Source organism: Sarcophilus harrisii, chromosome 3 (assembly GCF_902635505.1).
Source record: "Sarcophilus harrisii chromosome 3, mSarHar1.11, whole genome shotgun sequence".
Classification (NCBI taxonomy): domain Eukaryota; kingdom Metazoa; phylum Chordata; class Mammalia; order Dasyuromorphia; family Dasyuridae; genus Sarcophilus; species Sarcophilus harrisii.
The window spans coordinates 165,512,238-165,538,219 of record NC_045428.1 but is presented as its reverse complement, the minus strand read 5'-3'; the positions used below and the strand labels follow the sequence as shown (position 1 = coordinate 165,538,219).

The window sequence follows — 25,982 nt, the reverse complement described above, 5'->3', positions numbered from 1 at the left end:
CCATGATGAAAAAAATACTATCCATCTCTGGAAAGAGAACTGATGATGTTTGAGTGCTGACTAAAGCATACTTTGTTAACTTTATTTTTCTTGAGGTTTTTTTTTTGGGGGGGGGGGGGGGGGAAGGAAGGAGATAAGTTTTTTTTTTGCAACATGGCTAATATGGAAATATGTTTTGCATGACTTCACATATATAAAGGATATCATATTGCTTGCCTTCTCAAAGGATAGGGAAGGAGAGAATTTGAAACTCAAATGTTTTAAAAAAAATAAATACTAAATTTTTTACATGTAATTAGGAAATTACAAATTCCAAATAATGCTTATGTGCAAGGCACTAAACTAGACTCTGGAGATACAAGGCAGGATTGTATTTACTAGAGGGATAATACATAAACAAATATATAAAATACAAGTTAGAAATACAAAAAGTACATAGGAAAGGCTCAAGAGAGAGGTATGAAATCACTGGGAAGGAGGAAGGTTTTCTGTGAGGAGACAGCTGGGTTTTGCTCATAAGAGAAGGAGAATTTCAACAGAGAGATATGGAGACAATCCATTTCATATATGAGTCCATTTCATATATTTCACATATGAGGCTACTCACAAAGAGTGAGGTTGCTTATAATGGGTGCAGAAAATGATTAATAATCAAGCTTGGCTGGAGCATAGGACTGGAAGAGGAACAATATGAAATAAGGTTGGTAAATTGGTTGAAGCTAGACAGGGATTTTGAATACCAATTCAATTCAATTCAGCACACATATATTAAGTAATTACTCTGAAAAAGACCCTGAAACAGAAAGACATAATGAATAACAGTTTCTGGCCAAAGATACTTTCATTGAACTGAATATAAAGAATAAATCAGTGAAGAATAAATACAGAAAGATTTGATGAGGAAGAGAACCCTAATAATAGAAATAGAAAAAGTTTTGAGTAGGAGGTACCACCCAAAATAGATTGAAGTTATGTTTATATACCTCAGGCAATGGGAAGTCCACTTGAAGATTAAGAGCAGGTGAATGATATTTACCTGTTTGGTGCTCTGGGAAAACTATTTTTAGCATAGATGTAATCATCAAAAGGATGGATCTTCCCAATAGCTTATGAAGGAGGGAGTGGAACTATTATCATCTCTATTTTACATATGAGGAAACCAAGGCTCAGGGAAGCCAAGGAACCTGCCCATTGTTATACAATGAGTGACAAGCTGAAAAGCCTGGCTGAATTTCTGACTCAAAATGAGTATTCTTTTCCATTCTACTACACTGTATTAAAATACATAATGGAAAGGAATTAGGAGAACTGAAAGAAAAAGGTATTTAATTAAATTACAAAAATTAATTAATTTAATATTTATTAATTAATTTCCCCAATATTATTCCACTTATAGATTGATTAAAGATAAACACTTTTATATTAACATGAGGAAAAGTTGATGAATTTGTCTCTTGCTGAAGAGTTATTGCAAGTCATGCTTTACCATTTCTTTCCCTTGTAGTTATATCTATTTTTACGTCTGTTCCTAAGGTTTCAGGCAATTTCAGCAACTTCTTCTATCATATATATCACATTCAAGTGAATAGCACGGAAACTTCTCTCACCTTATAAAAGAAGTATTGCACAAGTTCAGATATCCTAATGTAATAAAAATGCCCATGGACAAGGATCATCTTCTTTAAGTGCTTAAATTTCGGTATTGCATAGTCACTGTTCCTTGCAGCTTGACGACCTTCTTTTCCAATAATACCTACAAGATAACAATTCATTGGGATGTATTTAGCAAATAATACTACTACTATGAATATGGAAGGAAGAGTGATATTGGGCGACTGCTATTAAATACATCTCTCCAATGTCCAAATATTAAATGACATAGCTTATCTAGATATTTGGATATATAGAGAAATCTCTGAGTTCTTTGTCATGGGAATTCCTTCCATTGATTCAGATTTTTAACTCTTCAAAGCCTTCTCCTTCATAAATTTTCCAAAGAGAAACTGCCTATTTCCAGTTTCAAAGTGCACCATTTACATCTTTTAGTACTACCTTTGTCATAATTTATTTCCTTCAGCATGACAAATTATCCAAGTTATGTAGTCAAAAGAGCTGAAGGGGCAAAAAGGACAAACTTACCTATGCCCACATGTGCTTCTAGAATCATGCTGACATCATTTGCGCCATCCCCAATGGCTAAAGTAATAGGGTGCTCCTTGGAAAGTTTAATCAACTTCACAATCTGGAAAAATGGAAAACAAATGTAGAATCACTTTTTTATGCTGCACATACTCTTCTCAGTTTGTTCAGTGACTTCCTAACAGCAACATGGACATATCAGAATTCTTTTTTAAAGGATTTGAACTCACTTATAATGGTGGTGATTCAATAACAATAGGTAAAATAACCAGTCTTGTGGAAATTTGTTACATGATGCCTTGTGCCCATAAGGTTTACTCTCTGAAGAGGAGAAAAAGACATCTAAAGTAGCACTTTGAAATATGCTGGAGGAAAGTCCTGAAGATGGGAAAACTAGATCAATGAAATATGTTTTTCATTTATATATTCAGATTTTGAATCGATATGGCAAAAGGCAGGTAATGTTAGCAACTTGCTGTTCCAAGATGTTCTGCAGAAATCAGAATAAGAATAAAAGAATTTCTGAAATTTTGTTCCATGAAAAATTATCTACTGACTTTATTTTATTTAGTTAGCAAACTTGACACAAGAAAATATCTTCTTAGCATGTTTCTTTTTTAATGGAATTCCTTTTTCATTTATATGCAATGTGTAATGCTATATACTTTGTAGTCTCTCAAGTTGCAAGGCAAGTATTGAAAGAATTCTGAATATTTTTGAAATGTACTTCAACATCTCATATTAGAGCTATTGTATCAAGTCCTGGAGAACATAGAATCAATGTATCTCAAGAAGGCAAGGCATTAGCCCTAAAAAGCCATCTTTCTACTCTAAGGCTGCCTGGAGACAACCTATAAGAGCAAGGAAAGTATGTCTAGAGTAGCCTAAGATACTACAAGTGTGTGTGTGTGTGTGTGTGTGTGTGTGTGTGTGTGTGTGTGTGCTGGAAGGAACAAGAAGATAGCTAGATAAGAGTTTGGTCTTCCTAATATTCTACCTTCTATTTTTGTTTTTTGTCTCTCCATAGGAGGTGGGAATATTCCTGAGAAAATTGTGTGTGCTGTATTGTCCTGCAAATTGATGGAGCTCTTAGCCTTAAAAAATACCACAGGGAACTAGGCAATATGGTGTATTCTTATGCGTCAGGAGATATGTGACATACACTCCTGGACAGCAGAGAAATGCCAGGGAAAAGGATGGGTCTTAAGTGGGAGCATCATATAGGTTCAAATTCTAGCTAATTATCTGACTTTGAACAAATCAGTTCATCCCTCTCAGCCTCAGTTTTCCAATCTGTAGAATGAAGTTGTTGGATTGCAAAACCTCTGAGATGCCTTCCAATTTTACAAACACATGGACTACTGTGGATATGAGACTAGCAGTCAAGGATCTCTGTATCTGAGAGAAACCCTAGCACACTGTGGAACACAATCAAGCTTGGATGAAACAACTGCAAAGTGAGGATTAAAACTCAAGAAATGAGCAATGTCTTGCTCAGGGGATATACAGAACTCTTCTGGAAGGCATTCCTCAGCCACAATTTTGCTGGCAACTTAACTCACAATTCCAGTGCTTCATATTTTTAGGGGCAAGGAGAAAAATAATTGGCCTTCCTTGGTCAAGCTGGTCAGTTGATGTTTCAGACTCAGTAGTCCCATATTTTTTCACAAAATCAGGTGTAGGTGCCAATTATCATAGTTAAATAATTTTAAGAGACACACTTAATTGAGAAATGTCTTTGAAATGTCTTTTCCTTACTTCTTTAAAGCTGAGTTTTTGTTATATTTGGGCCTCTTGACAGTAAGCAAGATAGAGCACTCATTTGATAAACAGTTTCAATATCAGATATAAAGCAGAGTAAGACCACTGCCAATATATCTTACTGTTTTCTGCCAGCCATGATCCCTTTTGAACTGGTAGATATTTAAGGAGATTACTAAAATGAGAAAGCTCTAGAACTTGTTGGACCAAGACCGTTCTTTAAAAAGTACATCAAGTCTGACAATCATATTCATTTAGCTAAATCATCTCATGAAGGAAAGATGTTCCTTTCATCTTTCAAGTTCAAAACAAGTTCAAAAATAAGAGAAGTGAGATCTGTAAAGGAAGAGGTAAGGAAATCCTGATTCCATCAGGAGGCTGGGAAAGGGGTGAGTCAGCTTGAAATAGCAAGTTTCTGCAGGTAGAAGGAGCTAGTTTCAAACTAGCTTATATTTTAGAAGGAAATGTTTATTTCCTTTGGCCCAGCACGGATAGAGAGGTATTCTTACTGAGACACAATATAGCTCTACTGCAAGCAGGAAAGAACAGTGATTATCAGGACCCCTTATTGTCCATGTTTTCATTCTGGGTAGATTTCTTTATATTTGCCTTGGTTTGTTTATATCAGTGAGGATTTCTTATGCACTGGGCTAGATTGTAATCTGCCTGGGTTCCTAGGAATACAGGGCCAAAGGGCCACTTAATATAATATTGTTTCATAAGTTAATTTACAGCCAGAGCTTGGGTATGTCAGTGTCAGAGGTCACAGGACCCCAATTTATCAACCTCTTTATTTGAATCATTTTTGTACTGAATTAACTAAATGCCAAATGTCAATAAAATTAGAATTTTAATGGATAGTCCTTAGTTAAGTTACTTTGATTAAACATGACTTTTATATTATTAGAAGGACCAGGAAAGGGGTATTAATGATGTCAAAAGTGACACAATGATTTTTAAAAATAATTTAAAATAATTTTACTATAATTTCTATCTGTACAAAAATAGCATAAATACAAATACTTAAAAGTAGGTTTTATAAATTTAGTCTGAAGGAAAAATTTTCATCTTATTACTTTCAAATACACTGTGACAACTGATGCAGCTCAATCCTTTGAAATATTCTGAAAAATTCTGGTCCTTGTTAATGTGACCACACAAAATTATTGATTAAATGACAACTTGGTATTTTATGTTTTTTTCTCACATATTCTTTCTTCACTTTTAAAGGATTTACTCATTTCTGAAAGAATTTTTAAAAGACACTTCTAAAATTGACTATATTTATGAAATTTAGGTAAAACCCTTTTGATTTTTCTCACTGGTGCCTGCCTTTATTTACATTTAATCTTTCTCTGAACCAGGTCCTTCAAGTTGCTTCTCATTTGTTACTAAGATAGAGGTTTAATAAGAAACTCAGAACTGACTGCTGAGAGACAGATATGGAAAAATGGGTAGTTCATGGTAAACACTGAGAAAATGACATCATTGGAAGGTAGGATATGTGATAGGGCTATTTTTCCCTAAGCAGTGAAAGCTGTTCCAGTGAGAAAATCAAATGGGTTTTTATCAAATTTACATAAATGTAGGCTAGTAACATTCTTTAGAATTTGAGTAAATCCAATGGTTTTGTAGTTTACAAAACACTTTACATTTCATCTTTACAACTCATTTGAACTGTAATTCAGTCTGTCTTGTGAAAACAAACCCCAAAGCCCTGATTAGTTTCAAATGGGCATATATCTTAATTTTTAGTGAAATCAGATTATGGAGACATGATTCCATCCAGTAAGGTCTACAAGACCACCATGATAGGCTCTTCAGATGTATCATAAATATTACCACACTTGAGAGAATACAAAGTATATAGTACCACAAACTATAGGGATGAAAAAGGGTTTTTGGAGAGGAAACATAATAAGGATGATTCCATTATATTTCTCAACCAAATTTTCTTTTTGAACCTGTGAAGAACTAACAGGTATCTTAATAATGATAGTAGCTTTAATTAAAAGACATTTGCCTGCTATAAAACACCTTGGAAGGACAAGAATAAAATAATTGTTCTAATGTCATAGTCATATAGGTAAAATTTCTCCAACAAAGTGCACAGAAAGATGACAATTTTACATCTTTTCTCACTAGGCATATTCCTTAGTAGGTAGAAGTCACTTCTATCCTCTTATACAAATACTTTGCTGAAAGGCAGCATGATGTAATACAGAGAGCTGGACTTGAAGGCAGGAAGCCTGGTCTTCATGTCCCAAATTCTGACAGATGATAGATGACCAGGAAGCGATGAAAACCTCTCAGTGTCCTAAGTTGGTGGTATCAAACTCAGATAGAAATAGGGGCCAGTAAGCCACACATAAATGGATCCCTGAAAGCTATCTATTAATTTATGCCTTCTCTTTTATTAAATTTTCATTTATTTTATTAAATATTTTCCAATTATATTTTAGTCTGGTTCTAGCTGTACTCTGCAGCGCTATGAGGAACATGAGAGTTTGACTCTGTTCTACATGCTAAGCTGATTTCAACTAATCAATAAGAATTACTGACCAGCTACTGTATGATAGGCATTATATTGGTGTAATTAAAAGCACTGTCCCTGTTCTCTGAGAGTTTATAATCTAAGCTTTTACATGACGCTAACAAGATAATTTTATTTTGAAATACTAAAAATTACATATCTCTTTCACACCTAAATAATATTTTAAAAGATATTACATATCTATGTATCTATATACATTTATTTAGCTCAGCAAGTGCTGTACAAAAGGATCTTTTAACTTAAAACATTTAAAGTTCATCTGTTTTGGGCTATAGAGTTATATCTGAGAGCTGACAGAGTCTGCTTTATGGACTGGGACAAAGAGAGGAAGGATGTAGAACCTGCACTATTTAGCACGGCTTAGTCTGTTTTTTCAAATTACTAAGCACAGAAATATTCACATTTAAATGTAGCAACAACAGAAACATTAAAGTACCACCAAGTTGTTTCTGATATGATTTTTGGGGAATATTTATTATTTCTGATTATTCACAGGATTATTCTCCCTGTTTGTGTAGTAAAACTTGCTAGTCTATGATTTTGTCTTTGATTTTATTTTGTTCTAGGATTTGGAAAGTATTTTATGCCACACTCCACAGATGGAAGAGACCCAATGCACAGTGAGGTACTAATATTGTATTCAACTCATTCTCACAGAGACTCTACAGGGTGTACGGCATTATACTAGTCCCAACAGTCAAGAAAAAACAGTTAATTAAATATGTTCATTTACTGGGTAGATATTAAGGATATACGAATGAGACACAATCACAAACAGAGGCACAGCAAGGAGTCTTTTTAATATATCATTACCTAATTGCACTTATCAGCAAGATTTTCATGCTTTCTAGTTTTAATGCATAATTTTTTTGCTGACACTTTTCATTTTGTAGAGGGGTAGGGAGTGACAGACAGCAGAGTTAAAATTATTTGTGGCTGTCACAACAGAGTAATGACTTTCAATATTTACCTAAAGTGATCCTACTCATCAAGTCATCTGAAGAAAATCCACTAACCTGTGCCTTCTGCAGAGGGGCCATCCGACAGCAGAGCACAGCGCTGCAGTTTCTGCAGATTTCCAGGAAGAGTTCTCGGTAGTTTCCAGAGCTCCCAGTTTGTCGGGGTTTCATTATTAGTGACAATGCAGCTCCATCAATAATTAAACCAAAATCTTGTAGATCATTTGAAAGTCTGCAGGATACATAAAAGATAAATGCTAAATCTTCATCTTTTGAGAGGACTCTGAGAGACGTCTTTAGGAGTCTATAGGAGGCCTACACACATTAATGACAATACATTAATGAGCTTAGGGAACACTATTTCTTAGGTATCCTTTCTAGGATTTGATGCAAGATTTATTTTTCAATAATTTATTTTTACTTTTTCCATTGAATTTAGGAAAATGAAAATGCATATGACATAATAATCCATCACATCCATTTAACATAGTTTTGTGGGGAAGGAGGGAGGGGGAGGGAAAAAGGGAGAGAGGAAGGAAGGAAGGAGGAAGGAGAGAGAGAGAGAGAGAGAGAAAGAAAGAAGAAAGAAAAGAAAGAAAGAAAGAAAGAAAGAAAGAAAGAAAGAGAAAGAGAAAAGAGAAAAAGAAGAAAAGAGAAAGAAAGAGAAAGAGAGAAAGAGAGAAAGAGAGAAAGAGAGAAAAAGAGGGAGGAAGGGAGGAAGGAAGGAAGGAAGGAAGAAAGGAAGAAAGGAAGAAAGAAAGGAAGAAAGGAAGAAAGGAAGAAAGGAAGAAAGGAAGAAAGGAAGAAAGGAAGAAAGGAAGAAAGGAAGAAAGGAAGAAAGGAAGAAAGGAAGAAAGGAAGAAAGAAAGAAAGAAAGAAAGAAAGAAAGAAAGAAAGAAAGAAAGAAAAGAAGAGAGGAGGGAGGAGGGAAGGAGGAGGAAGGAAGGAAGGGAGGGAGGGAGGATGGAGGGAAGGAAAAAAGGAATAGGAGGAAAGAAGGAAGGAATGGGAGGAAGGAAGGAAGGAAGGAAGGAAGGAAGGAAGGAAGGAAGGAAGGAGGCATTTCTCCTCATTTCTCAGCATCCTCAGAAAACTATACAAACAAGTGGCAAAAACTCAGTAACTCAATTGGATTTGCAGGCTGCTTTGGGGACAAAATTTTCAATTATTTGGATATTTGGCCCATTTCTCTTGCAAAATGGCATGCTTGAAGATGGAACCAAAGACTACAACTGTGTAGCACTGCCATGGCCATTTTGAGTAGCTTCAGTTGTTTTATTCTCAGCTACATTAACCCATGTTCCACAATTCTGTTTTGATTGAGGAATGAAGAACCCCTAAAATTTCTGGTCATACTGCCCGTATGCAGGGTCTTTATCAGCTCAAAAGACGTCATCAAGCTCTGCTCTTCAATTTTTTTGGTGGTCAACCAGAGGGGTTTTCTCCTGAAAGCTTGAATAAGGTAGTTGCTGTTTCCATCTTGTCTCCTGTCAGAACCCAAACCTTGATGCCTGCTTTCTGAAGGCTTCATGGTATAAGCTTTCCCTGAGCCTGGGGGTGGGCAAACAAAAATAAATTTCAAAAACCAGAAAAAAACTTTTAGAAATTTGCCCTGGGTACTTTAGGTAATATGGAATATCTATGGGGGACTTTTAACCTCAACTTTTCCTATGTATTAAGAGTATCATTTCTTCATTGGGCATTACTTTTTTTTTTCACAGCATAATGGGATACTTATTAACTCATCTTACTATCTAGAGGAAACCTAAAATGAAGACCAGGTTTCTTAGGCAATCCAATTCTTCCAGTTTAGATTATAATCATTTTAGAGAAAAAATAGTAATTTTCACTTTTTTTTATGCTTTTCAATTCACTATATATTTCCATTTTTTTTATTCCTTCTAAATGAATTCCATTCTACTTTCATTCTGCATCTCAAAACTAAAAAAAAAATGTGACTCAATAACCATTTCTTACAGCTTAACAAAGACTTAAAAGTCTTGCCAACTATATTACTTTTGTAACAGGTGAACAATTTCTTTTGCAATATCTAACAATTTGAAGTTTGTACTTTCAGAGAATACAATTTTTCTATTTACAATTTCCTGATTTAAAATTTAAGTAAACTTTACTACTATTAAATATTTTCCATACATGATTTATAATATTAACCTCATTTGGATGACCCCCAAAAGGATATATAGATATGTGGGAATATATATATATAGGAAGCAGGAGGTGGGAAGGGACATATATATATATATATATATATATATATATATATATATATGTATTTCTAATTGATTATTTTCAACTATGGGTATTCATCTCTGTTTAGCCTTTACTTACTATATGTTATATTATTAAATGATCTAAAGTATTAAAAAAATATATACAGTAAAATAAAGTGGGTACATCTAATTTTCTACCTGTATGTATGTCCTCTATTACAATCCTATTTTTGATGCTTCTATGTGGTATGGTGGTGATTCTGTAGGGTCTCAAAAACTATGACAGCACACTAAAAACACCAAGATTTTTGTTGTTGTCCAGTCATGTCCAATTTTTTGTGACTTGTGGACTTATCCATGGGGTTTTCTTAGCAAAATTATTGGCATATTTTGCTATTGCCTTTTCTGGTGTATCCTTATTTAAGAGTTGAGGAATGGAGGCAAAAAAGCCTATTGCACACTTTGAGAATAAATGTGAAAATGAGTTGGGTAGTGAAATAGAGCCCTGGGCCTGGAATCAGGAATACCTGATTTTAAATCCGACATCAGAAATTTAATAAAAAATTTAATAGCTGTGTGACCTTAAGCAAGTCCCTGTTTTGCCTCAGTTTTCTTATCTGTAAAATGAGCTGGAGAAGAAGGAAATGGAAATTATCTAAATGCCTGCATAACACAACAAAAAGTGAGTTGCTGTAAAGTATAAAAATATAAAATTCCAGGCACTTTTTCATTTAGTTTTGTTCAAATGAATGTCTGAGAAGGAATCTATTATCATCTTTTTAATCTTTTTAATCCGTCTGTCTTGAGTTTCTCTATATTGGTTAACAACGATAGACTCTTATCAAATCCCACAGATTTATCTGTGATATAGGCACAGCAATATTAATGACAGTTAAAGTTGCATCCTCTTCTTAGGCGAAAAAGACACAACAAATGTGACCCTTAAGTTATCACTATGTGTTACTGGAAAAAAAAAAAAAAAAGATAAAATAAATATGTTACACTTAACCGGTCCTCAACAGCTGTAGCACCAAGCAAAATAAGGTTTGTCTCAATCTGGTCATATGCTTCGGCCAGTTTTTTTTCTCGTTCTTGAAGTGCCACTTTTGCTGAGTGTAGAAGCTCATGAATCTCATCATATTCTTCCTGCGTACATTTTTTATAGGCAACACAGAGAGTTCGCAGTCCTTCCTGAAATATAAATCCAAAATCAAACATCAGATAAACTATAACCAAAAGGATTGCCGGTTACAAAATTATTTGTCATTATTTTTATTAATCCTTTTTCTCCTTTCTGCTTAATACAGTTATCCCTTACACATGGCACCTCTGTGATCTGGAAAATCTGCATAAAATTTTTTGGCTCTCCATTTGTGCCAAAGAAGAAGTCTGATTTTTTTTTTTCTTTTTTCTCTTATGGGATCTTTACATTACTTATTGTAAAATCTGAGTTGATATTATATATTATTTTACACACATACATATTTTATGCATTTCTGAGTTTCGATACTTTTTCTATGTTGTCTGCTGGTCTTTCATGTATCATCTGAGGCTTCCTCAAAACCCCCCAAATTCCCATTTAATTTCTTACGCTGACCTGTGACATATCAAAACTGCAATGGATAAAGTCACAATGTAGAAGGGATAATCATATGGTTAAAATGAAACTTCCTTCACTGAAGGAGCTTACATTCTCTGGGGTATGGGGAGAAGGGCAATCATTAACAACCAGGGGAAATTTGGGGATCATCCTCCACTCATGAGTGAATTCTCTGTGTAGCAGAACAGTATTAATTCATAATAATTATGAATTCATAATAATGAATGAATAAAACATAATTATGTAATGCAGAATTTTAAAATTTACAGATTAATATGAGAGGTAGTAATATTGTGCTGGAAAGAACACCATATTTTTTGGTCTAAAAAACCCAGGTTGACATCCTGGTTTTCCTGTGAACTTAGGCAAGTTGCTATAATGGCCAAATAATTTGTTTACAAGGCTGGTAATTATAAATAAATTGTGAGAAATATGTTGCAGGGCTCTAAGAGACCCTTAGAAGAATGGTATAGAACAGAACAAAGTCTTCTGGGCCTAACTCTAAAGTTACCTAAATTTGCACACATTCCCTCCAGAAATAACCCTAGTAAGCAGTTAGCTAGCTCCTGTTCAAATATCTCTACCTACCTAGTGAAGGAAAACTCGCTAAATCTCCTGAGGCAGACCATAACCTGTATATGGCTCTTATGAGAAATTTCTACTTATATTCAATCAGAAGTTGCCCGCCTGTAATGTCTCCTTTGGGGTCATAGTTTTTTCCTTTGAGGGTGAAAGAGAATGATCTTAAATCTTTAAATGCTCATTTAGAATATTATATCAAGTTCTGGGCACCATATTTGAAAATGTCATTTGCCAAGCTAGAAGACAATTTGAGGAAGAGGATGAGGATAGTGAGAGCACACCCTATGAAGAAGGAAATGGAAATGTTTAGCCTAGATAAGTGAATGCTTAAGGAAGACATGAAAGTAAAATTTACAAATTTACAATCTTTAGAGGATTCTCATATATATGAGATTAAACTTGCTGTGCTCTGGACAAAAGAACAGACTGGGATGAACAGATATAAGTTACTATAACAAAGATTTTATCAACATAAGAAAAATGTTCTTAGCCATTAAAACGGTTTCTAAATGAATGGGTTACTTTGTTAGACAATGAGTTCCTGGTCTTTACAGCATGTTCTGAATGATTCCTGTACAAAATGTTGTAAATGGGAATCATAAGTACTTGGGTCTGGGGACTAAATGACACCTAAGGTAGATTCCTTTCTAATGCTCCATCCTCCTAAATTTATGATTTGAAGACTGTTTATGTCATCCCCATTTAATCTCTTCTTCAGAAAAAAACAGCTTCATTTTTTTCAGCCAATATTTCTCAGAAGGATTTGACTGTCAGAGTGGCATTCTGTCTACTATATTAGACTGCCTCTCACATTGATTATTAAACTAATAATGAATCTCAACTGAAAGACAGCATAGTATAGTGGAAAAAGTAATGGGCTTAAAGTTAGGAAGATATGAGTTCAAATTTCTCCTCAGACATTAATTAAATGGTCATGGCATCTGAATAGCAGAAAGCATCCACACCAATGAAACCATATAGATTCTTGATGTATTGAAATGATGAAGCAAAAAAATTCAATTAGCATTACACTGTTATTGGTACTGTTTTTGCAATTCACCCTATTCTACCCCCCCCCCCAAGAATTGCTGTTTTGTCTTGTCTCTTCTCTATCCTTTTCTTGTGCCATCAATTTTTGTAACCTAAGCGCTGAAATTTATAAATATAACCATAATAGTTCTTATCTAGTGATTATTTCCCAACAGTGGTCCAACTTTCACTGAAGCAAGGCTTAAAAGGTTCCGGATATTTACAGTTTCACAAGATTCTGGAAGTGTAAGGGGCTTCAGAAATCCATGCATGTTCTTAGGCCTAATGGACCCTGTCATATCCTGCATCACTTAATCTGTGTTAGTTTTTGAGGAAAAAAAAATAATACCCTATTATTAAACAAAGGTCTCAGTATGTTTGAAAGAGTTTGGAAGGATGTTACATTTCTAGACTATCAGTAAAGCAATCTGGTTCTCATTACTTGTATGAACTGGTATAAAACAAATGGTCTTTCGCCTCCCTCAGAGAGCAATGTTATCAGATTTCTAGGAATTCTGAAGTCTCATGTAGAAATTGAAAGGAATGAGGACTTTTCTTTCCATCTGTTGCCTGATTTTGATATACAAAATTTATTTTAAGAGACTCTAACATTACATAGTTAGATTAATAAATGAAAATAGAAACATATTTCTGAATTGTCACTTCTGTAAAAACTACGAAAGAACAAATACTCAGGAAATCTGTCATAGTGAATTTTGTGCCTGTAGCTTCTCTTACATAAGTATCTGCATTTAGAAAATCTGGCATAATACAAGATGAAGAAACATTGAATTTGAGGGCCTGGATTTTCTCAGACTCAAAAGCTGCTCAAATAGAATATATTGAATTACTCTTTTGGTTCCATTAATTTCCTTGTACTTCACAAATGACCTCCTTCCTTCTCAAAGTAATGAAGAGTAATGCGGGGAGGAAAAAGCATAGAACCAATATTTGTTCAAGCAAAAAGTATTTTAGCATGATTATCTCTAGTTTTTGTCATTGTGGGGAGAAAGATCTGATTATGAGCAACAAAATCATTCTATAAAGAGGCTATTTTACTTGTCTCAAATGTTTAAAAATCTGCACAGGGAAATAGTCACATCAAGTGAGGGAGGAATAGTCCCAGTAAGAGTTTGGCCTTCTGGGACAACTAAATGGCATAGTGGATAGAATACTGGTGCTAAAGTCACAAAGACCTCACTGCAAATGCGATCTTAGATGCTTAACACTTACTAACTGTGTGACCCCGAGTAAGTCACATAACTCCAATTGTTTGGCCATCCATTTAATCATAATAATAGCTATGTAGCTCTTTTAAGTTCTGCAAAATATCTTTTGTATAAATTATTTGATTCTCACAACAATCTTGTAAGGTAGATGCTATCATCCCTATTTTATAGATGCAGAGAGAATCAGCGAGCTTAAGGTACTTGAGAAAGGATTCAAACTTGTATCTTCCTAACTCCATGTCTAGGATCCTGACCAATTTAGTATTATCTGCTTCTACTTAAAAAAAAAAAATTTTTTTTTATTGATTCCCTTTCTCTTTAGATTAGTCATTGTTGGAAAAATGGAAAAAAAAAAAAAAAACCCTCCATTTTGACCCTGTCTAGATTAGAGTTTTCCTTGTAACAAAGAAAAGTAACTGAGAAAAAATATCTCGGATAATGCATGTCTAATAAGTATGCAACTTTCTAGAAGCTCTAGTAACCCGCTGCCTCTCTGCCCCCGAAGGAGGAATATTTTATTATCTGTGCAACCTTGTTTTTAATATACTCCTAAAAGAGATATCCAGTGTCTCTAAAGGCAAAAACACGTTTACTATTTTAACTTGGGCTCCTGATTACATTATACCTACCTCTCAAGGATAATTCTATCAACATCTATCTAAAAGTTCTATACATGCAAAATGGCTCATATATAGACATAGAGATATTGAGTTCTAAAGATCCCTAACTTAACCATATGAATAATTTCCCCATCAATACAATTATACCTCAAGCCTTATTAGACTGCTTCACAAGTTACAATGGCCTCTGATGATACATATTTGCACAATGATAAGAAACCACACAATTCATAATCCACAACTCTTATCACTTTCCAGCAGAGCTGAAGTTACAGAATAGTTATACTTCCCTGTATTTAAGGTAAGTGTTGGTCAGCAAGTGAGGTTTGCCACAAGCTCATTAAGAATAAGCTTATATGGGTACAAAACGAGACATGATTTTTGGATAAGACTATTGAGGGAATTTATCTTGCTTGTCTACACATACTTATTTTTTTTTTCCTAATAGGAGTTAGGATGGCAGATGTGAGACAGAAAACGGAGCACTATTAACTGCAAATAAACAAATAAGTTAAGTAAGAATAAGCCTGAATATCCTTTTTAAATAAGAGAAAACCTAGAAGTAAGTAGGACATATAAACTCTTTCCAAAAAGCTTTCCTGATTCTAACATAAAATCCTGAGAGACAAGTGAAAAGAACAGTCCTGGTTTCCATCAGTCTTATGTCTACCTTTTCTTAAGTTCATAAATTTAAAACAATATGAGACTTTCCTGGTCATTTGGCCCAACTAGCTGAACAAAAGTTAGGGGATATGTACAAGGTGCCAGGATTTTAATTCAGGTTCTCTGCCTCCTAATCCATCACTCTTTCAATAGAGAAGATGGGAGAACCCAAAGGAGAATGTCTAGCCCATTCCCATTTTCCAAATTATACACGCAGACTTCAGTTGGAAACAATAAAGTGGTGATTTCTTAAAAAAAAAAAAAAAAAAGATTTCCAGTCAGAAGTCCTGAAGAACTCAGCTTCAAAGAAGTTTGAGGAACAGAGTCAGAAGTCTAAGTATTGATCTTTGCAGATAAATCGAGCAGAATTTTCTAAGTTTTTATTTATGGGAGAACAGGAATCTTAGTACAAGTATTTGGATTGGACAGATTTATAAGCCACTTTTGTTCTCTTGCTAATGCTCATAGAAAGTAATGGTTTAAAGTGATAAATGCTAAGGTTCCCCATCAAGCTGAGAAACAACCTGCTATATGTAGTGGGAAGAACATAGGACATGAACTCAAGAGTCTTATCTTGGGGTCTAGTCCTAAGTCTGATAACTAAATTTGTAATCATAGCTCTCTAAGCCTTTTCACTTGTTTAATGAGGATCACTAATAATATTTTTACTATATATCTCAAGAGAATGGTTATGAGGAAAAGTATCCTATAAACTTTATAGAGTAATATAAAATAAGGTTTATTATTAAATTCTAATTATTCCACATGTGACTTTTAATGAATTTATTTTATATAAACCAAATATAATTTAAGCTAGTTTATATGATTTATTTTAAATTAGTATTAAATTAGGTATAAATTACTGATAAACTAATGTACATGAATGTATGTATATTTATGTATAATACATCATATAAATCTTGATTTGCTAAGAAAATGGTGACCTGTCTGGGGGAACTTCTTAACTGACAGCTGACTTCTTCTGTTAAAAAGCAAAAATGGTACTGCTCCACTTCGTGGCCTCAATGAGTAATGACTCTTGAACCAATGGGCCAATGAATAGTATAGACATAGGATTTCTAGGTTTATGTTAAAATAAGTAGTAACTTGGATAGTGATACTTAATAGCTCTCTGATTCCTAAAATTCCGCCCATATATTCAATATGAAGATCAAAGGAGGGGAGGGCACTTCATAGGAGTTAAGATAGTGCTCCATGGGATGGTAATGATCACTTGGTCCAATTTACTAATTTTATAGTTGAGGAAACCAAAGCCAGATGTGAACTCAGTCAGCAGGTAAAAGTCACACTGCTAGGAGTCTTCCACATTTCCAAACAGGCCTCTTTCCATTGCATGGCACTTCTTCTCTAAGAAGAAATCCAATATTAAATACACTTCTCTCTCACTTCTACTTCTTAGAATCCTTCATTTCCTTCAGAGTTCAGGTCAAACACCACCTTCTCTACAAGTTCTACCCCAATTTTTTCTAGCTGCCAGTGCCACTTCTTTCACATTACTACATATTTATTTTGTGCACACTTACATATGTACATGTTATTGGATATTGGTCACAGAGATTATCTTGGCTAAAATACATTTTTTTTTAATATTCCACAGCACAACTGTCAATTTTTAAACTTGTAAAGTCAAAGAGATCTCCACATTCACTAATGAAAAGGTGTGAGATGAGATAGCTGGTGTGGATTAAAGAGTAGAGGAGCAGGTCTCTGAAAACAATTCCTTTGTTTATGATGGAGAGAAAGATGTGACCACACAATTCTGAGCATAGAAGTCATTTGAAGAAGAAAGGTTCTCAGATAAAAAGCCATAAACTCCCTGGGAGCTGGATAAGACCCCAAATTGTCTTTATTGGGATGAAGGTGGAAGAGTCATGGATTAAACAAGACAAAGGGTGCTTCAGTCTTAGCAAAAGATCACAGAAGAAAAAAGGCAGACCTTTGTGATATATGATATATATCCTTTTATGATATAATATGGAGACAAGTATTTTTTGTTAGGAAGTCTTCATCTATTCATTTTACTTAAAAGTTGAAAAGGAAAAAAATATTCATAGTGGTTAAAGAAAAATGAATAAAGTAGTATTAAGAAAAAAATAAACAAAATATTTTTAAGGTAAAAAATCTTTTAAAAAAAAATAATTTGAAATTTACTTATATCTGAGATTCTTAGCTCCAGGGCTCAGATACCAGACAACCTGTATGTAATACATAAATAATGGGCATATTGATTCCTATTAACACCCCCCCCCCACCAATATGATCAGTTTCCTAATTCTGAATTACCTATTAGTGATTATAATATGTATTCTTGACAATATTTGGAATTTTTAGATTCTAATATGATCAGAGGGGGAAACAATTGCTTATGGCAAATCAGCTTGACCTTAAAAAAACCTAATGCACATTAAAAGGATCATCTCACCACTGCGTTGCGTTCTACTCTTGATCGTACTTGGTCTATTTTGCCTTCTGATACTCTTGGAAATATTGCAGAATCTGCTCCCTTGCAAAATAGATAAATGTCCCCTGTAGAATGAGAAAGAAAAGTAGAATGTCAAACCTTAAAATATAATGGGCTTGTGTTTCTGTCCATATTTTATAATATCAGTAAACAGTTGGAAGAATCTAAAAGGATAATTCCAACCATCCTCTTAAAAAACAAAACAAGGTTCCACAACACCATGAAGCAAGTCATTAAATAAATCTGCCAACACCTTTAGAAAAAAGACATATTAGAGGCTAAAGACAATCACAAAGGATTTCAATAAACTGACTAATGTACAATTAGCCTCTGGTTAGGTGTGGGAATGCAAACAAGGATAAATGAAATTCACAGATTATACAGAAAAAAAGAAAAAAACATTTTCACCTTGTTCCCTTCTAAACTTCTTAAGGGAACAAAAAACAAAACTGACTAGTTTGCATTTCAATTTCTATCTCCTTTGTCTTTTTTCTCTAGAGTAGATATTGCTAATGCAGAGTAGAAGTTGCTAATGGGTAATGAATTGACCTTGAGATAGAGAAAAGCAAAACAAAGGGTACAGTTAATCAGAAAAGATGATAAACACATGCTGAAAGTTCAAAAGGTAGACATTTTGTTCATATATGGACTACTTTTAATCTAAACTCATTAAGTTTACATTTTCCCAATGAATGAGTAATATCAGAATCCTCTGTAGAAAGAAACAAAGAGGAATGGATCACTCTTTCCAAATATTATTTAATGAATTTGGCCACTCATTTGAAATGTGTTGTTGCAACGAGATTTGCTTTTTATGTTTCATACAATTTTAAGTATTAATGGAAGTGATGTGTGTGTACATGTGCATATTCATACATATATTTCATATATATATATACACACACACATATATATGTATGTATGTGTATAAAAAAGGAAGTCTGACCAAATTATGCTCATGTAAAGAAACAGTACTGCAAAATGCTAACTGATTAAAGTGACTTCTTTTATTGATCACACTCAGTATTTTATAGAAACATTAACATTTATATCTTGAACGGTCTTTTCTAATTTGTTTTAAAGGCAATCATTTAAAATTGTCTGCTTAATAGGAATAGAAAGAACTGCAAAAATTCCAAATAATTCCATTATGGGAAATTCTATTATGGGAAAATTTTAAATATCCAGATTTACAATAATTTAAAGGAAAGTCAGAGATAACCAAGTATCCTTAGAATATTAAGAATACTGAAGAGAGGTGAGGAGAATTGACTCTTCCATTCACCACAAAATATTAAAAATTTAACTAAATTTCTTTCCAGATTATAAAATCAATTTTCAAGCAGGGGGTATTTCCATAGATCTTTTTTTGTTTTGTTCTGTTTTGTTTTCTTTTGCTGAGACATTGGGGTTAAGTGACTTGCCCAGGGTCACACAGTTAGGAAGTATTAAGTGTCTAAGGCCACATTTGAACTCAGGTTCTCCTGACTTCAAGCTGGTGCTCTATCTACCGTGTCATCTAGTTGCCCTCATAGGTCTTTTTTTAAAAAACAGTTTTTTTTTTTATTTTTTCTAAATACATGTAAAGATACTTTTCAACATTCATCCTTTCAAAGCTTGTGTTCTAAATTTTTCTCCTCCTCCCCCCCCCCCCCCCCCACCAGATCTTAAAGAAGGATGAAAATTTAGGTCTCATAGTCAGAAAGGGCATAAGTTGGTCCTATAGAACTCAGTGATAGAAATAAAAATTAAACCTTAGTGTGACCTTAAGTAAAGAATGAAACAAGATCTTTCTACCTGAAGCAGATTTGACAATCACGCTCATTCTTCTCCGCACTGAATCAAAACTCAAAGTGTCTAATAATTCATACCTGAAGAGAAAAAAACAGGTATGTATTAGCCCTGTTTATCATTTAGTTATGTAATTCCTTAACATGAAAGCAAAAATATTCAGTTCAATTAAAAAGCGAACCGTCTGTACTAGAAATGTTGTTTAATCAGTCGTGTTCTTAACTCTTGGAGATAACATGGATTACATTCATGGTTTGTTTTGCTATTGTAGTGGGGTATTTTGCCATTTCCTTCTCCAGTGTGTCTCCATTTTATAGATAAGGAACTGAAGAAATAGGCGTAAGGAACTTGCCCAGAGTCACCCAGCTAACAAATGTCTGAACCTAAGTTTAAACTAAGATCTTCTTGACTCCAGGTCCAGTGCTCTATCCATTGAGCCACCTAGCTACTCTTGTATTTTTATTTTTTATTTTTGGGTTGTTGTTGGCGGTGGTTTTTGTACTAGGAATACAAAGACCAATCAAAAAAAGCTCAAATAATCCCTATCCTCAAGAAGCTTGTACTCCACCTACAAGTATGCAAAAAAAAAATTATAGACAAAGATATTTAAGAAGAAAGAGGGCAAGAAGCTTAGGAAAGCACTGATTAAGGATACTGAAGGGATATCAACACAGAGCGGGAGTCTAAGAAGGGAGTGTGCACTATGTCTTGGGGACAGTTTCAGAGAGCATATAAAATGGGCATGGAATGTTGAGCTCAGGAATTCCATTGGCTGGAAAAGAAGGAATATGAAGAGGAATAATGTGAAATGAGACTAGAAAGGTAACATGAGGTCACACTGTAGTGAGTTTAAATCGAAGGGTAAGGTGTCTGCATTAAATATTATTAAAATGTTTTAAGCATTATTCTGTACTGTTCAAGTGTAGATTCCATTCAAACAGTTAAAGATTTGTGGGGGTTTTTTAACTGCACTTAGCATTACATGCCTCTATTATTTGCTTCTAACAGTTGTGATGGTAAGATATGAAATCATAGGTTAATCAAAGGTTAAATTTTCAAGGGCTGAAGGACAGGTGAATTTCATTTAATATATGCAAATGTGAGTAGGAATTTGGGAATAATCACTTCCCTACCCGAACATAAAATTTTTCTCCAATAGATGTTATTCAAAATTTAGGTTTTAAAGATCCCTTCATTTGCTTGTATTATGTGATGGAGGCAATTATTCTCCCACTACCTTGTTATTTGTCTTTTGTTCTCAAAGAGGACCATGATACTCAGAAGATATATGATGACTTTTTAGTGAGTTCGATTTAAGTGAAGGTAGGCTGTGCCTTCCTCTCTCCTTCAGAGCTAGCTGGATCCAATGGCCAGATATTGAACAGAATGATTAGAGATGATCCTGGATGCAGGGGGAGGCTTTAGGCTTTTTAAGCTAAGGTCTTTCCCAGATCTCCTTATATGCTTATTCTTTTGGTTGGTTGTTTTGCAATAAGACAAGATTATAAAGAATAGTTGTCATTTAGCATGACCCTCTGGAAACTTGGGAAATTCTGACTGCACAGCTCAAAATCCTGCTTCTGACACATATGTGACTATAAGTAGATCATTTAAACTCTCAGTTGCCTCAGGCAGCTAAGATTATATGTTATATATATGGTTGCCAACATTCATTAATAGAAGGAGTTTCTCCACAGAGAGTTTCCCCATATTGATGAAATCAGAAATCCAGACTACACTGAACTACTTTCCTTCACAAAGAAGTGGTATTTTAAGAATTTTAGGAGCATTTTTAAAATGCCTAGATCAATGTAAAACCAGAACCTCTAATCACAGTTTTATGTAAATTATGTCAATATTATCTTTTCTTTAGAAAATAGAGTTTCTATCATTAGCTTAACTGGTTTTCTTAGTACAACAGATTTTCCTTGCAATCCTATGTATTTTGTTTTTTGCATTTTAAAGAAATAGCCTGAGTAATTTATAGGCTTCATCAGACTTCCAAAGGGGTCCCCAAAAACGTGAAGAATCTCTTTGGAGTTAAAAGGGTTTTTATAAGTCATGTAGTTCAACCCACACTGACTGGCCCAAGAGCATATCATAACTACTAGAGCTCAATCTAACTCAGTCCTCTGTCCCTAAATCTAGTGTCTTCTTTACAATGCATGATTGTTTTTCATCCATAATTTTCTCTCCTCCATGTACTCAAATTGTAAAAACTATTAGAATGTTTCAGTGAAAACTTATAAGCACTTTTTATTGCTGGTGATGGTGAGAATTTGGGGGTAAGAAAGAAAATATGAGTAGGAATTAGATAGGACACAGTTCTAACTATTCCTGAAACATGAATCTGTCCATGTTATGCCCAACTGGCTATTTTAAAATGAAAATACAAAATCGTCAGCTTGGCATTTCAGGCTCTTCATAAGCTGACTTTTTCATACATTTCTAGTCTGATTTCATGTTGCTCCTTCTCATGCCTTACCTTTCCAGTTTAACTACTTGCTATGTAATGGTTACCTGCAGGTGACAGCCCTTTTCCTGCCATTGCACAGGCAGTTCCCTAAGTCTGGATTGCACTTGCTCCTTGCTTCTGTCCTGGGGAATCCATGTCTTGCTTCTTACACAAAGTCTTGATTGATTTCTTCAGTTGTTAATCTTCTCTCCCTCCAGAAATTATTCTATACTGCTTTGTATTTAATTAACTGTGTACATGCGGCATCTGCCTGAAGGTGCTTGTACCCTGCCCCATCTGTGGGAATACCTTGCATAAAGTAGTTGCTGATAACTATTGAACTGAAGTTCAGTAATTTCTATCAGACTTACAAAAAAATCTATTTGTATCCCTTTGTTTATCTTCTACATTTGAATGTGTACTCACCTCTCGATATCATTGTCTCTATTTAATATCTCCATGTGATTGTCTTTCAGTCTTAGGTATGTGAAACCAAGTCTATAAATAACAAAAAGAGAAATTAAGGAATTATAGAAGAACTTGAGAATTTATAAGAGAGATGAATCTTGCTTTTGTCTGGGAAGGTATGCTTTTCAAATGGAAAGAATTTTGAAAAAAATGGAGGTTATAACCTGCATTTAACTATATGAAACCATTCCTTGTTTCCTTTTAGCATATCCCAAGATTCATTAGCATTACACAAAGTCTTTTGCTCATCTCGTGTGGTAAAAAATGATGCAGATGATAAAGTATATGTCATTTTGGATTGATTATCTCTCTTTTTATTGCAATTCTTGTATGTTCCTGAATTCTTTTTGAAGATAATGTCAGAATCTGTAGAGACCTTAGTGATCATTGAGTCTAATCTCACATCATAAGAGGCTCATGTTACAAGGTTGGTTAACAGTAGAATGAGGAGAAGGACTCAACCTGGCTCCCTATGTCATGTCTATTCCACTTGATCAGAGTGATAGACTAGTCTCCCTTCTTTCTTTGTTCATTTTGTTCTGGTGGTTCTGGTCATGTGTGAATCTTTGTGACTCCATTTAGAATATTCTTGGCACAGATACTAGAATGGTGTGCCATTTCTTTCACCAGATCATTTTACAGATGAGGAAACTGAGGCAAATAGGGTTAAATGACTTGCCCAGGGCCACACAGCTAGTAAGTCTCTGAACCTTGGATGGTTTGAACTCAGATGTTCTTGATACCAGGCTCAGTTTTCAATACATTGCATCTCCTAGCTGCCCTTCTTTCTGAAGACTGGCATGAGTTTGAAGGGATGAAATATATTTAGTTTCCCATCTGGGAATCCATTTCTTAAACAAAAAGCCTTTCTCTGAGCATGTTCATTTACTTTATGTTTGAATTTCTAATATTTTTAATAAATCACAATAAAGGATTCAATTTGCATACCTAATGTTTCACTTAGGCAGTAGCTAGGTAGGGCAGTGGATAGAATACCAGGCCTGAAGTCAGGAAGACTCACCTCTTTTGAATTCAACTCTGGCCTGGCACACTTTTTTGTCTGTGACCCTAGGCTTAACTTAACCCTCTTTACCTTAATTTCTCATTTAAAAAAAAAAAAAGAGAGAGCTAGAGAAGAAAACCCTAACATGGAGTCATGAAGAATGAGACATGATGAAAAATAATGTTTAACTTCAGACCAAAGAACATTCCTTTTAGCTAAGTCAGTAATACAAGATGATATTGTGAAATAAAATAATTTAAACTTATGCTTTTCAATTATTTTTTCATTAAAGTCAACAAATACATACCCAAGGATTGGGGGTGGAAAGGTAGTAACATTTTTTAGCATAAATAAAAATCAAATATTACTTTCTGAAAAAAAATGTAAGAATCATCTCCATGTGTCTTTTCTAGTCTGAAAAGTATACTAACTGCTACAGTAATAAGCCAGTCTTCCACAAAGTTTTAATTGGATGCTTTATCAGGACAGGACTCTGGGTTCTTGATTGTTAATGCCAGGAGAGAGCAAGCTCTAATAGGACCTACAGGCCAGAAGGGCTCTAAGCATGGCACACAGGACAGATTATCTATCTGTCAAACATGGAATAAGAAGTGTCAAATTTTTTGGATCCAATTACCGACAAAGAATGTCTATTAAGATGTGAGGGCATTAAGGCATGATGAGCAAGTATCAAGGCCCCTTCCCAGTGTGCTTGCTTAACAACTCCCCATGAGACATTCTGAAATGAATGCACAGCATACAGGTTGTATAAAGGCCATATGTAAGGGAAACAGTAAATAAGGGGAATCAAGAGACCTGAATTCTAGTTGTAAATCAAGTCAAGGAAGGTTCTTTTCTTTCTCAGCCTAAGCTCCCGAATTTACAAAATGAGTGTTAAATGATAAAAACAACCTGCCAGATTCCTTTCACCTTAAAAACCTTATATTTCTCTTTTGCCTTTCTTTTTGAAGAGAAAATACACATCAAGTCTGCAGAGTGACAAAGGTCGCATTCTTCAAGGAACATGATTGAAAAATAACTTAAGAATTGTATTTGATGCTGAAGGCACTTTGTTCCATTGGAACCCATTTCTAAAATCATCATGGAAGTCCACAAAAGAACATTTTCTTAGCCACAATAATTTAGGAATACACTCAAAGTTGTAGTTTTAAGTAGAATCTTCAGATCTTAAAGTTGGATGGAATCTTTGAGGTCATCTAGTTTAACATTTTATCTAATGCAGGAATCCCTTCAATAAAATCCCTATACTTTCAAATCCAAAAATAATGCCAAAGGTACTTACCTTTGAATGCCTTCAACTAATGCCACTTCATCTGGTGATGATGAAATATATATACAAGATCTTGATGAATCAGGTGACTTTTTCTGTCCATCTACTAAAACATCATCCTTCACCTGAACAGTGTGGCAAAGACAGAGAGCTCGAAAAAACAGCTCTTCTCTCTCCTATTAAAATGGGAGACAGACAATAAAATAAAATAAAAATCAACAGTCAGTTTTAAAATTAAAAGAAGGTAACTGAAAACAACAAGGGACAAGGGATGATTCTTTATGAAGTAATGAATGCCAAAACTCATATATTCAGCTGTTAATAACCATAAGTGAAATGTAATTATGTTTGTTTTTCTTTTTAGATACCTTAACAATCATTTGCATGGAGATGAATAGATTATAGAATTCTGGGTATAAAAAATTAAAGATGTTAAGACTTGATTGCTATTTTGGTTGGTTTTGCTAAACTTTTTTTTTTTAATATCTTGTTAGAAAGGATGGCTCTGGGATGGAGAAGAAACCAATAATAGAGTGGGAAATGAAAGATATATATAACACATAGGATCACTAGAAATTTAGACAAGAAAATCCTAAAACTTCAGTGAAATAAGAATTCATTTATCTCTGAAACTTTCAAAAAAATGAAAATACATGTCTTTAAGAGTGCTTACATATAAAAGGGAGAGTGACTACAAAGAATAAGAATGAATTCAGAAAATCTTTTTTCAAGAGTCTCTAAAGAATGCCAGCACAGCCTGTTAACCTCCAAAATTTACCGATGCTGTAGAACCTTGCTAGAATATCATACTCTTCATTACAAGTGAAGCACTGTGGCAGCAATATTCTTCTACTGATAATGGGAAGCTCATAAGTCCAGGGCTACCAGGGACCTTAGAGATCATCTAGTTCACCTCTGTCCGTAAGGAAACTGAGGTTCAGAGAGTTTGATTTGTTGAACATCATAAAGGCAGTCATTTTTTATTATACTGAACTTAATTAAGTTGTTCAGTTAGCCAACTAGCATTATTAAACAACTGAGATCAATTAAAAACCCTAGCTTAAAAAGACCAAGATCTCTCATTGCATCTTGGTCATTTTCTGTCATTCTGATCTATAATGGAAG

General features: G+C 34.3%; 1 protein-coding gene across 1 annotated transcript in view; it reads right to left on the bottom strand.

Annotated features, from left to right (window-relative positions):
* ATP11A (ATPase phospholipid transporting 11A) overlaps positions 1 to 25,982 on the bottom strand; it is a 213,664-nt gene that overhangs the window by 30,060 nt on the left and 157,622 nt on the right. The window contains 10 exon segments of the mRNA XM_031958733.1: positions 1,608 to 1,753; positions 2,140 to 2,242; positions 7,471 to 7,646; positions 8,749 to 8,880; positions 8,883 to 8,964; positions 10,647 to 10,835; positions 17,811 to 17,914; positions 19,647 to 19,720; positions 22,522 to 22,593; positions 24,870 to 25,033. Of these exon segments, the coding sequence (XP_031814593.1) occupies positions 1,608 to 1,753; positions 2,140 to 2,242; positions 7,471 to 7,646; positions 8,749 to 8,880; positions 8,883 to 8,964; positions 10,647 to 10,835; positions 17,811 to 17,914; positions 19,647 to 19,720; positions 22,522 to 22,593; positions 24,870 to 25,033 (1,242 nt within the window).